General features: G+C 50.2%; 1 protein-coding gene across 3 annotated transcripts in view; it reads right to left on the bottom strand.

Moving 5' to 3' along the window:
- Positions 1 to 9,770, bottom strand: part of LOC133353251 (F-box only protein 32-like) — a 30,207-nt gene extending 20,437 nt beyond the window's left edge. For all 3 annotated transcript variants that reach the window (XM_061569348.1, XM_061569349.1, XM_061569350.1), the window contains exons 1-5: positions 9,469 to 9,770; positions 7,868 to 8,042; positions 3,650 to 3,747; positions 3,022 to 3,071; positions 2,133 to 2,225 (exon numbers count right to left, since the gene is read on the bottom strand). In XM_061569348.1, coding sequence (XP_061425332.1) covers positions 2,133 to 2,225; positions 3,022 to 3,071; positions 3,650 to 3,747; positions 7,868 to 8,025 — 399 coding nt within the window. In that variant the 5' untranslated portion in view covers positions 8,026 to 8,042; positions 9,469 to 9,770. The remainder of the gene's footprint in view (positions 1 to 2,132; positions 2,226 to 3,021; positions 3,072 to 3,649; positions 3,748 to 7,867; positions 8,043 to 9,468) is intronic.
- Between the last annotated feature and the right edge of the window lie 3,827 nt (positions 9,771 to 13,597).

The raw sequence follows: 13,597 nt of genomic DNA, 5'->3' as shown, positions 1-13,597 counted from the left end.
CGACACGCATTCCGTCAACACAAGTGTGTCTGTACACAAGTGAGGAGCCGGCAAACAGAGTTGGATTCCCGCTCACGACCAAAAACGGTGACAATTATCTGAACTGGTTCTGGGCCTCCCCAAGGTCGACTCAGCCTTAAATTAAGGCCACTAGAGAGACAAAGGTGGCCGGGCTCGGTGCTAGCCACCCACTCCCTCGTGTGCCGTACCGGCCTTCATAGGTGCTTCCTAACATCACTTGCCCCAACAGTCTCTTAAGGCTATACGGTGGTTTCTGTCTTTACAAATACACACACACACACATATATACAACGACACACGCACACACAAACCCGCAGGAAAAATAAAATCCTTGCTTTTTTCACAATAAATTAAAACATACGTAGAGGGTTGAGTAACTCCGGGCTTACGGGTCAGCATTCATAAATGGGCCAATAAAAGCAGGTTAAGACTCACCGTGGCCACTGCCGCAGAGACAGCACTTTGCCCAGAGACAGCACTTTGCCCAAAGACAGCAGCGATCCTGTCTCGCCTTGTAAACTGTCAGAGCAAGTGCTGTGGATGGCGAGCGGCTTATTCAGTTTGGCACCGCACAAGAGCGGCTCAAATGGATTCAAGACCATGCAGGCTCAGCCACCTCAGTCACACCCGGCGCTGGTATTGACATTGGACGGGCGGGCTGGCGTTCCTCTTGATGTCTGGCTCCATCATTATGGGACGGTCTTTCCATAAACCTCAGGAGCAGCAGATGGTTTCGATACTTTTAAATGTTAAATACTCCATCTCTTCACTCCACACCTCCACACTCCCCCCCCCACCGCCCTCTCCACCCACAACGTAGCAACCGTGCTAATCGCACCTCCGATTGGCACAGTTGGCTACGTACGGTTTTGTATAAGAATGCGTTTCTGTTACAAGGTAGCGATGCAAATATATAGTTGGCTCACACTTCGGCAGTATATTCAGTGGGCTGCCTCGTCATAGGATTGTGGAATTTCCACCACCGACTCTGGGTTGTATACGCATCTGTGTATACATGTTGAACTTTTATCGCACCGTATGTAGCCAACCGTGCTAATCTGTATGGCATTATACTGTATGGCATTATGGGTCATGTTGTCCTTTCCCCCACCCCCGCACCTACGGTTAGCACGGTTGGCCACGTACAACGAGAAAAAAGTTCAACATACATACATATGTACAGATCAGTGATGGGTCACCTAGGCTAGTCGGAGGGCCGCGTGAGTGCAAGCTTCACATCGCGCTTGTGGACTCACCATGGCTCCACACGTATCACACCGAGACCAGGCTACCACATTGGGCCCCACGGGAAGCATGCGGCACGCGGACAGCAGGTTGCCCACCACTGACATAGACGTTTGTATGTACGTATATGTACGTACGTAGAACTTCTTTCGCAATTTACATAGCCGACCATGGTAATCGGAGGTGTGTGGGGGAAGGACAACAAACTAAACACAAAAAGCAGCTCTAAACAAAATAGTTTTCAGTCTAGATTTTAAAGTGCACAGCTCCAGTGGCCTCCTAATATCGGGAGAGCGTTCCAGACGGGCTGCAGAAGCGCATCTGAAAGCGCGCGATACGGGGACCATCTTTGTTCCATGGCTACCCAGAAGCCGCCACGAGGATGACCGGAGTCCGCGTGATGGTTTATTCTCCGTGACGAGATCAGCAAGGTGTTGTGGATAGACGAAGTGTTGACGCTGTGTTTGAGTCGCACTGACCAACGTCATACTGTGCGAAAGAAGTTCAACGTACATGCATCACCCCCCCTGCCCTTCCCTCCACCGCCTGAATAAGCAAGTTCTCATATTCTTGGTTCTTTCGGTATAGTCACGTAGAAGGAAAATAATAAACTAAAAAATATAAACAATAAAAATTCTCACGACATTTCGACTGCAACACAAGCAATCATCATCAGGTGTGAAATCCACAGCTGATGATGATCGCTTGTATTGCAGTCGAAACGTCGTGAGAATTTTTATTGTTGCATATTTGTATTATTTTATTATTTCCCTTCTACGTGACTTTACCGAAAGAACCCAGAATATGAATCCCTGCAGTCACGAAAGCTTTAAATCAGGTGAGTTCTCATCGGGGGCACGACTCACCCGCACAACGTAGTGGAACCTGCGGGTGTCCTGGATGGCGCTGGAGAAGTCGAGGCGATTGAACGCCTCCCCCAGCGTGCAGTAGCCGTGGCGCTGCCGGCAAAACACAAAGACAAGGATCTCCCCACCCCACGCGTAGACCAACTCGGCTGTTGTCCCAACAAGCAAGGGTGCAAGGCAATTTTATATATCGAGTGATAACATTTTACAGTTAAAATAGCATGGGCGCCGTATGAAATACATATTTTTTTATCATTATAAATGGCCTTGCCAAGGGGGTAGGCAAAAATACAAATGGAAACTGAAGCAGAGATTCACTCGCATCATTTGCTTGTTTAACTAAGCCACCGCGTGTCCCATCTTCCTCAGCTACAGTTTCTCCACACGGCTACACTCAGCCTCCCTGTGTCCCATCCCCTCAGCTACAGCTCCCCAACACAGCTACACTCAGCCTCCCCGTGTCCCCTCAGCTACAGCTCCCCCACTCAGCTACACTCAGCCACCCCGTGTCCCCTCAGCTACAGCTCCTCCACACAGCTACACTCAGCCTCCCCGTGTCCCCTCAGCTACAGCTCCCCCACTCAGCTACTCAGCCTCCCTGTGTCCTATCCCCTCAGCTACAGCTCCCCCACCACAGCTACACTAAACCTCCTCATGTCCCACCCCCTCATCTACAATTCCCCCACAGAGCAAAGGAAGATTATATCCTCTTGAATATATGTGGCATCCCCTTTGCCTCAGCTCCCTGGCCCCAACTTCCCTGCCCCCTCATGCCCCCCACTTCCCCTCAGATACCCCCCCCCCCCCAACTACTCAAACCGGTGGCACTGCCCACGACTGGCGATATACTGGCACGCACGTACGAAGACACCAGCATCGCAAATCTCACCTCCTTGGTGCTCCCTTTGTGAACGTAAATCCACTTGTCCTTATGGAAGTCTGCAAAACAATTTCGAATCACCGCAATGTGGAAATATGATGTCGCATCACGACCGAGCTAATCGTTTGTTAGCATCGCAGTTATCGTCACTGCTATCAACGCCGTTTCCGTTATGTAACCAGGAGATCCGCACCTCCAATTAGCACGGTTGGCTACGTATGGTGCGAAAGAAGTTCAACAACATACATACACGCATTCAATTAACCCACCCAGACGGATGCAACAACACCGCCTCTTCTGCTAGGGTGACGTGGGTTACATCAAGAACCATTTTTGAACCACGATATTACAGATATGTAACAAAAAAACCTAAACACCAGTAGACCACATTCAACAATAAAGTAACACGGTACAGCGATGCAAATAATGCCGAGTAAAATGGTATGTGTTCGCGATGCTGGGTGTGGCACGAGAGAGTAAATTGCGTGATGGCGTAAATCGCGTTCAAGTTCCTGCCAATTTTTTATACCGAAAAAAAACCCCGTAGAAATCGCCATTCTCGATGCGATTGCTCATTCAATCACCAAACATTGGTGGAAACGGCCTCTGCACCGGCTCGCGGCTCGCTCGAGCGTACATTGCGTGCGGACGTTGTTGTTGGCGTTCTCCTTCCGCCGCTTCTTGGCCGCGTTGATACAGTCACGACGCTCGTTCTCCTTGTCCACGCCGTCACTCCTTCACGGCGAGCCCGGGTTGCGATGTGCCAGGGTCAAGGTGGAGCGGATGGAGCAGGCGGAGCGGGGCACAAGGGGGTGAAGAGACATCACGGAACCGTTGGCTCAATCAGAATAATTTATTTATACTGGAGGAATCCTATGAGCAAAAGAGCACTTTTTCACAGATGTCTAGTAGGGCCAAGTAAGAATATTACAACAACAAACAATACAGAAACACGATAGGAGTATAAAGTACAAGAAAGATAAAGAAATCACCCTTAAAACTTACAAATTAAACTAAACAAACCCCATCCTACCAGGCAAAGCCCACCGAGGCATTACTTATTGTTCAAAAGCGACCTGGCCACAAACGATAGCTGAACAAAGCGGCTCATTATTTGGCCATTTATATCAGCAAAATAATTTAAATAGTCGAAACGCATGTCTCTAAATGTGGCTCAATTTGGTCCAAAAATTACCGATCAGTACCACCTAGGGTGGCATATGCTACCAATAATTTTCCTCAAGCATTCTATCTCGAGATCACAAGTGGCTATGATAGCAAGATCACCGTGGTAGCTTGATGTGGGTGCAAATTTCACCAAAAAGGGTACCGGAGTGTCTTTGATGGAGAATATCGTGCAACAACGCCAACAATCACGTGAGTGATATGAAACATCGACAGGAAATTAAAATACATAGGAAGAACCCTGGACGGGTGGCTGACTAATCGTGAACAGAAAAAACCCCACGACCGTCAGTTAGTGATACTTGTTCTGGCAATCAGACACAGCCATGAGGAGGCCCCCTACAGAAACCAGGGCACACCTATCGATTAATGCCATTGTAGCGCGTGCGACTAAATGCAATGCTAGTCACGAGCACAGGCATCGCATGTGCGTAGCAGGCTGGAGATTGCTAAATTCTGCTTACATTCATGGCTTGAGAAAAACGTGGTGGCGCACACCCCCACAACGTTATTCCAACGTAAAAAAAAACACCGCCCACACCTCTCCTCCCCCCATGCTTTATTTTCAATCCAGCAACGCAAGATAATTATTTGAAAAACGAAAAGAAAACCTTCCCAACTAAAACTCGACATTTTGAAAACGTCTGACTTTGAACGAGCAAAGGGGAAAACGTTTAAAGCATGGCTGCTGAACAAGCGAAACTATCCGTATTAAAATCTACTTTGACACAGTGCACAAACGCAAAGGTTGGTAAGGCACACGACGATAGGGTGGTGCGACTGTAACCGTGTCTGGCCACCTTAATCTCCCCAGCACCAATGTGAATACACCACACCAGGTGCTCATTTAAGGTCGAGTCAAACTCGTGGAAGACCCAGGACTGGTTCAGATAATCACCACTCATCTCAGCCGCCGTAGCCTAGAATTAAACTTGAGCCACCAGGTTCGTAACTCGGCGTGCAAGCCACGACGCTCCCGCTCAGCCAACTCGCCCAGACAAAAAAGACAAAGATCCCCCCCGTATAGCCTAAACTGACCATTGGGGCAAGTGCTGTTAGCAAGCACCTACGGAGGCCGGAACGGCACACGAGGGGATGGGCGGCCAACACTACTGCCAACCGCCTTTGTCTCCTTAGTGGCGATGTTTACATATCGTATCTTGTACTCATTTAAGGACGAGTCGACCTAGGGGAAGCCCAGGACTGGTTCAGATAATCATCACTGATGTTGGCCGTGAGCGGAAATTGAACTCAAGTAGCTGGATTCGTAGCACAGCGCGCTAACCGCTACACTACCGCTCCCCAAACATAAAGATCCCCCCTATAACCTAACAGACTGCTGGAGTAAGTGCTGTTAGCGAACACCTATGAAGGCCGGCACGGCACACGAGGGGGTGGGTGGCCAGTACCACGCTTGGCCGCCGTTGTGTCCCTAGTGGCAATGTTTACACACCACACCAGGTACTTATTTAAAGCTGAATCGACCTCGGTAAGGCCCAGGTCCAGTTCAGATAATCGTCACCTGGTTTTGGCCGTGAGCGGGAATCAAACCCACGTCATAAGGTTCGTAGCGTGGCGCACTAACCGCTACACTACCGCACCCCACTCGCTTGGACACATGCACACACGTGAACACATACTCCGGTACGTACGTTCCACGCACGCAAACTGATGCTACGACTCCCACCTTCCTTATATGACCACTGACAATGGCCTTCAATCATGCATGAGATGAAACTGAGCTGGCGCGAGGAGCGCAAGCCGGGAGGACCTCTCCCAGCGTCGAGTGAGGGCAATTTCAATTTGTAAAACAATCCCCCTGTGGTACGCGGGACTTCAACACCCCGATACCGAACACTCGGCACCACCACTTTACGACCTACTCCCATGGGAATCCGATCAGTTATAATGCTAATTAAAAAGAATGTGCTAACGGCGATGGGTTACAAAAAGGACGCCTTCTGGAATTTGACCTTCGGTTCATACGCAGGTGCTGCTGGCTGCATTGTCACATCGCAGGATAGCGAGAGGTGGTGGCGGATGCTTGCGGAGGCTTTCATCCAGCAGTGGACTGACCATGGAAGATGATGATAATAACAGAAGTGGATCAATGGATTCAAGATCAGAGCGCCGTGCTGGCACTGCAAAGACTCTGGGTTCAAATGGGAATTTCAGCCACCCGTGATTAAACATTGTTCTCATATGTAGCGAGTTGATGATCCCAATCTGAACACTAATGACTGCATAACAGATTGTTTTTATTAATTTGACAAAATACAAAAAAACAACAGTGATGGTTTTAAAAGCAGGTGAGAGATCAATGAGACCTAAAGTTTTTTTCCAAGTGAGATGTGGGTACAAACAAGTATAAGCATCATCATCGGCCATGACCTATCCACTGCTGGATGAAGGCCTCCCAAGCCATTATCATCATCTTGGAACTGACGTCATCTGAGATTACCTCTAGAGACTACAGCAGTGAGAGTGTTTGTTTTTCCTGTCGATGTTACCCATACCTCTAAAATTGTAAATGAGAATTTCATTTTTTTTTTACAGTGGACACTTTGTCCAATCCAGGTCTCCTCGATTACAATAAAAACAAATGGAAAATATCCCTCAAAACACCCATCATCGCCCCGCTAAGTGTAGGGGGCTCTTTCTTATTTATCTTGAAAGGCTTGCTGGGTAGTAGCGCCAGTCCCACTCTGCCAAAGTGGTCGACCGTTCCAAAAACACGGGAACACGTTAAGGATAAAAACGTTCAACAACAAAAAAAAACTCAACGCATTTGGTACCAAAAGCCCTCTATAAGGAAGATAATTTATAGTGGGTGACGTTTTGGGCAATGGTCATTGTTCATGGCACACATGTACACATATATAGGGGCCAGAGAGATTGAGTCAATAACAGCTGCCGGTAAAAGAACGCGCCAGGCAGCCAAGGAATTTATTTGCAGATAAATCGTCACGTTTAGAATCAGCATGCATTTAGAGTATTTGGCTGCTATTCATTTCCACATGATAGGCCACTTCATTGAGCCATCATTTGTGGCCAGGTAGCTTCTCAAAAAGATGTACAGGCACTCCTTGACATACGCGATAAATGTGTTCCTGGAAAAGCACGCGCATCTCAAAATTGCCTTTCGTGAAAAGCAATTTTCCCCTAAGAAATAATGGTAAAGGAGGAGGTTCGGGCATTTCATTTACACTCGCAGACATAATCGCCTCTATTATCCGAGCCTATATCAATACAATACATGTACACAAAAATACTTCCTGTAAAACAAAAGAAAAACAAATACAGCATTACTTACTTGAAACTACGCCGGAGTTGCGTTGTAGAGACAAAGGGAGGGCCGCTGGTGTACACACAGCGAGTATAGCGCACTAGCTATCGTATCGCACTGGCTGCTGGCAACGCCACTGGGTGGTGGTGCCAGGCTCGGGTGGCATACGTCGTCGCGTTGCGGATGACGTTATTCCGAAAGTCGCCCCGCGCACGTCAATAAAAGTTCTAAAGGCAAAGCGTGCCGCGTTATTCCAAAATAACATACAACAAAAGTGCGTAAACCGGAGCATTGCCTGTAAATATAGCTCAGTGGGAGTTACCTGGTAAAAAACATTTTTAAATCGTGTTTAGTTTTTTTACGAGAGCAAGAAGATTGTCTCACGCGTGCAAAGAATCCAGGCGGTTGTCTTCGCCGAGATCTGAGATGACGATGCTGCCGATCCCGCCGTTTAGTTGGGGCTCGCTATATCGCTTCCATCCAGCCCGGGTTTTGAACCAGCTGTCACCAGGAGCACGCCAGTCTTGTCCCAGGAACGGCATCTCCTCCTTGACACCACCTGCAGCAAAGAAATAAAAACCCCACGCAGATGTGTTTGGCCAATGCTAAACACAAACACGGGCCCGTCTGTGGCACAATGGGGCATGTGCACGCATGATAACAACAATAAATAACTTAACGTGTTCGACAATAACATTGGCCAAAAAAAAAAAGGAAAACACGTATAATAAATAAAATGTAGAATAGGCGACGTTTCGGGCAATGGTCCCCTTTTCATGGCATTTATTTGAAATTTTTTAAACAAATCCAAAGATGTCTATAATGCACATGTTTACGTGTTCATATTTGTCTATTATACAAGTCCATGTATGTGGATTATTGTATGTACGTACAGACGTATTTGTATGCTTTACATAACGATAAATGTAGACACGCGTTATGTTTGCGTGCGTGCTCATGTGCGTAGCTCTCGTTAGAGTTGTGTGTTAATTTTGGTATGTGGAGAGCGGTGGCGCAGTGGTTAGCAGACTGCACTGTGAACCCGGTGACCCCACAGCTCCATACCCGTTCACGGCCAACACCAGTGACGAATATCTGAACTGGTCCTGGGCCTCCCCTAGATCGACCCAGCCTCAAAAAAAGCTGGTGTATAAACGTCACTATTGGGGAGACAAAGGCGGCAGGGTGTAGAACTGGCCACCCACCCCCTCGTTCTTTGTGTAAGGGGGGGGAGATATATTCATATCTTCGCCTTCGTTTTGTTTGTATACAGCAGGAGACTGCACGCAGCTTTTGTCAAACGAATTACATCTTTGGTAACTGTGCGCGCGTGCCATTTTTTGTGAAAAAACTAAAATAATAATTTAAAAAAATCAGCAATAAACTAAGCCTCGTGGATACGTGTTCAGCAGTGTCGTGTGTGCACGTGTTTATGCATAGCCGCCAATCCATACGGCTTTCTCCCTATTATTGTACAGGGAAATTGAGTGTTAAAGTCCACAACGGCGTAGAGACGTTTCAATAGGGGCACCCACAAAAAATGTGTTTGTCTATTTCTTTGTGTTTCTCCCCTTGCGATGGGGATTTTGTGGGATGAACGTTTTAGATGTACGAAGGGTCAACAAGGTCTGAATTGGCGTGTAATTTGGTCGGCGCTGATGATAGTATGTTTATGTAACACGCGAATGGAGACTGAATATAACTGGTCCATCGCAACGGTCGCACAAAGCTCACAATTCACGTACAGTACAGTAAACATATCTAAAAACTCAATAAGGCTGCAGCTTTAATCTGGAATATATAATAGACGACGTTTCGGGCAAATGTCCCTTCTTCACGGCACACGGATTATTCAGGAAGAAATACATCCTGCGTATGTACTAAGGTACAGTATATATCTGCGTATGTATACAGTACATTGTGTGTGTGTGTGTTCGAAACGTTGCCGACATAAGTGGCGCTAATCACGATACGCAGTCACTCACCTGTACAGCGGAAGGTGAAACAGCAAGTAATATATTCACCAGCGTGGTGAAGTATGGTGAAGCAACCCCCCACCACCACCACCAATGACGACGATGATGACACGGACAAATTGGGCTAGGAGACCTTCATCCAGCAGTGGATTACTCGCAACAAAGGGCTGCCACAAAAAAATATGATGCCGATGACGATTGTGAACTCACGTTAATTATTATCGCGAGGAAGCACACGGAACAACAATAACAGAGGATCAGCGCAGTGGTAAGAGCAGCAGCAGCTGCTGTGTTGCCGGAAACTGCAGCACAATAACACGCAGCGTGACGCTGCCCCTCCACCCCCCCGTCCCTTTAAATAGCACGAAGCCCCTCCCCCCTCACAAGCCACACCCCCCTCGTAAGCCCCCCGCCCCTCGCAAGACCCCCACTTCACGAGCCCCCCCCCCCCTCTCACTAGGCCCACCCCCTCACGAGCCCCCCCCAACCCCCTCCTCACAAGGCCCTCCCCGCTCACGACCCCCCCCCCCCTCACGACCCCCCCCCCTCACGAGGCCCCACCCCTCACAAGGCCCCCCCCCCCTCACGAGACCCCCCCCCCTCACAAGGCCCCCGCCTGCTCACGAGACCCCCCCCCCTCATAAGGCCCCCCCCTCACAAGGCCCCCCCCCCTCACGAGACCCCCCCCCCTCACGACCCCCCCCCCTCACAAGGCCCCCACCCCTCACAAGACCCCCCCCTCACGAGGCCCCCCCCCTCACGAGGTCCCCCCCCCTCACGAGGCCCCACCCCTTACAAGGCCCCCCCCCCTCACAAGCTCCCCCCCCCCCTCACAAGGCCCCCCCCCCCCTCACGAGGCCCCACCCCCTCACAAGGCCCCCCCCCTCACAAGGCCCCACCCCTCACAAACCCCCCCCCCCTCACAAGGCCCACCCTCTCACAAGCCCCCCCCCCTCACAAGGCCCCACCCCTCAGAAGGCCCCACCCCTCATAAGCCCCCCCCCCTCACGAGGCCCCACCCCTTACAAGCCCCCCCCCCTCACAAGGCCCCACCCCTCACAAGGCCCCCACCCCTCACAAGGCCCCCCCCCCTCACAAGGCCCCCCCCCCTCACGAGACCCCCCCCCCTCACAAGGCCCCCCCCCCCTCACGAGACCCCCCCCCCCTCACAAGGCCCCACCCCTCACAAGGCCCCACCCCTTACAAGGCCCCACCCCTCACGAGACCCCACCCTCACGAGACCCCCCCCCTCACGAGGCCCCCCCCCTCACGAGGCCCCCCCCCCTCACAAGGCCCCACCCCCTCACAAGGCCCCCCCCCCTCACAAGGCCCCACCCCTCACAAGCCCCCCCCCCTCACAAGGCCCACCCCCTCACAAGCCCCCCCCCCCTCACAAGGCCCCACCCCTCAGAAGGCCCCACCCCTCACAAGCCCCCCCCCCTCACGAGGCCCCACCCCTTACAAGCCCCCCCCCCCTCACGAGGCCCCCCCCCCTCACAAGCCCCCCCCCCCCTCACGCGGGGCCCAGGCAGTTGCGTCTCGCGCGCTGATTGGCCCGCAGGCTGCGCGTGTCGGAAACGCAACTTCCGATTTGTAGCACGATTTTTAATAATTTACTTCGTTCGTTTTTTAATGTTTCTCTCTGTGTGTTTGTGTATTTGTGCGTGTTTTTTTGTGTTTGCGTGGTCGACTCAGCCTCGAATGAGTGCCACGGTGCGGTGTGTGAACATCGCCACTGAGGGAGACAAAGGCGGCCGGGAGTGATTTTGCTGGCCACCCCAACTCAGCTTCGTGTGCCGTGCCGGCCTTCATAGGTGCTGCTCGCTAACAGCACTTGCCCCAACAGTCTGTTAGGGCTATATGGGGAGGGGATCTTTGCCTTTGTGCGCAGTGGAGTTGATTTGATTTGCGGGTGAATGGTACCGGCGGTGTCAAGATCGGCCTCCGTGGAGGAGGCTCGTGAAGGACGCTGCTGCTGCTACTGGGCACTTGGAGGCAGTCGCCCTCCAGCAACAGCGGAGGGCGCAGGAGCGACGCTCACAACAACGAGCGAAGCGCCGGGCGGATAAAAACTAAAAACGCAGCCAGCTGGCGCAGCGGGGAGCCAGTCTGCCCAGTTAGTCAACCCACGTGCAACCTGGGCTTGTCCCCTGACCTGCCAGAGAGCCTTCGACACAAGGCCGTAGCTATGGAGTCAACATTGGGGGGGGGACCAAATCTTCCAGGGGGTCTGGGGGTCCCCCCCCCAGAAAAAAAATCTAAATTTGAAAACGAATTTCCTGCCTAAAATATTGAAAAATTCACTAACACATAGGATGGACTTTTTTTTACAATAATTTCTAATAGTGTATTGTATTACATTGCTCTGTTTTTCTTTTTTACCTTTTCTTGTTTCATTGTATTGTAATGGAAGAGATTAGGGATTAATAAAGTACAACCATAACCACAATCATATAAACATAAATATATTTTATAGCAATATATTGGGGGGCGGGGAACTTTTTGAGCATATTTGAATATTGGGGGGGGATGTGTCATTACAGCCTTGCTTCGACAACTTCACGTGGCCTCAAAGTGCACCTAGCCTGGCACCAGGCGCCGTGGTGACGGCTCCGCCACCTCGTGTGCGCGTGAGCTCAGCCGCGGAGCGGTGGCGCAGCGATTAGCGGCACCCCCCCCCCCGCAACCCCCTCGTGGCCTTAATAGGTGCTCGCGAACAGCAGCTTGCCCCAAAAGTCCGTCAAGGCTACACGGGGGGATCTTTCGTCGTTAGTGAGCTCAGTCGATGCAACCCAAGACGACGATACAAAACGTTTCGCCTAATGTACAGCGTTATGGGTCATCACAAAAACTAAACGGAACTTTTTCGTCAGTTCAGTTTGTTGTCCTCCCCCCCCGCGCACCTCCGATGGGCACGGTTGGCTGCGTGCGGTGCGAAAGAAGTTCAACATACACACGTACCGTAGCTTTCCCATCGTCTCGGTATGTTGTTTCGTCCTGCGCGCTTTAGTTTGCTGCACTTGGCGAAAGCACGAGCCGAGAATTCGCACGTCACGTCGCGTGCACCGTAAACGATCCGCACAGCACGCGGACGCACGTGTCATGAGCACGACAATTTTAATCAAGGGATGGAAGCATCGTCACAATGTTGGTTCCCATCACGAGTCTTAACCGTTGTCGATCGCGCGCTGTTTTTCTCCTCCGCAAATGCAATCGCTTTGCTGACATGAAAGGGGTCAGGGCATAAATGGGTGGGGAGATAAATTTGGTCTGGCATAATTTGGTCGAGGCATTGGGTCAAGGAATAAATGGATGGAAGTATAATTTGGTCAGGTATAATTTGGTCAAGGGATTATTGGGTCAAGGCATAATTCGGTCAGGCATAATTGCTGTTCCACGCCTTGCATGCAAACGTGTCCATATGTTAACTGAGGGCTGCATTGAATGCGTGGCAACCACGGCTTGAAGTGGGTTATACATTCATGGGGGGGGGGGGTGGAGTGGAGGGGGCTTGCCGCTTCACACAGCAAGGCCGTAGCCATGGAGTCAACATTGGGGGGACCAAAGCCCCCCCCCCCAGAAAAAAATTTAAATTTGAAAAGAATTTCCTGCCTAAAATATAGAAAAATTCACTAACACATAGGATGGACTTTTTTGTTTTTTTTTACAATGTCTAATAGTGTATTGTATTACATTGCTCTGTTTTTTCTTTTTGACCTTTTCTTGTTTCATTGTATGTAATGGCAGAGATTAGGGATTAATAAAGTACAACCATAACCACAATCATATAAACAGAAATCTATTTTATTGCAAGATATTGGGGGGGACATTTTGAGCATTTTTGAATATTAGGGAGAATGTGTCCCCCCCAATATTATAATTAAGGCCTTGTCACACAGGTTCCAATCCTGATGGCAACACAGCTGGCTGATTAAAAACACTCGTACCATTATTAATATATCTTTATTAACAGAACACGTGTTTCCAATTCACATCGCACTCGTACAATACCACACCTGAAGTGGGTGTGCATTTGCTTTGTATCACGGGAGGTTCCGATATCGCTAGTCGTGGCGAACAATAATAGCATTTAGAAATTACCGAGACTCCGACCGGTTGACCGATGCATCAACTCGTC

The sequence above is a fragment of the Lethenteron reissneri genome, chromosome 43, assembly GCF_015708825.2.
Source record: "Lethenteron reissneri isolate LAM-NWPU_2019-01 chromosome 43, ASM1570882v1, whole genome shotgun sequence".
Lineage (NCBI taxonomy): Eukaryota > Metazoa > Chordata > Hyperoartia > Petromyzontiformes > Petromyzontidae > Lethenteron > Lethenteron reissneri.
Note: the sequence above shows the minus strand (reverse complement) of the source record. Positions and strands in the feature narration are given on the sequence as shown.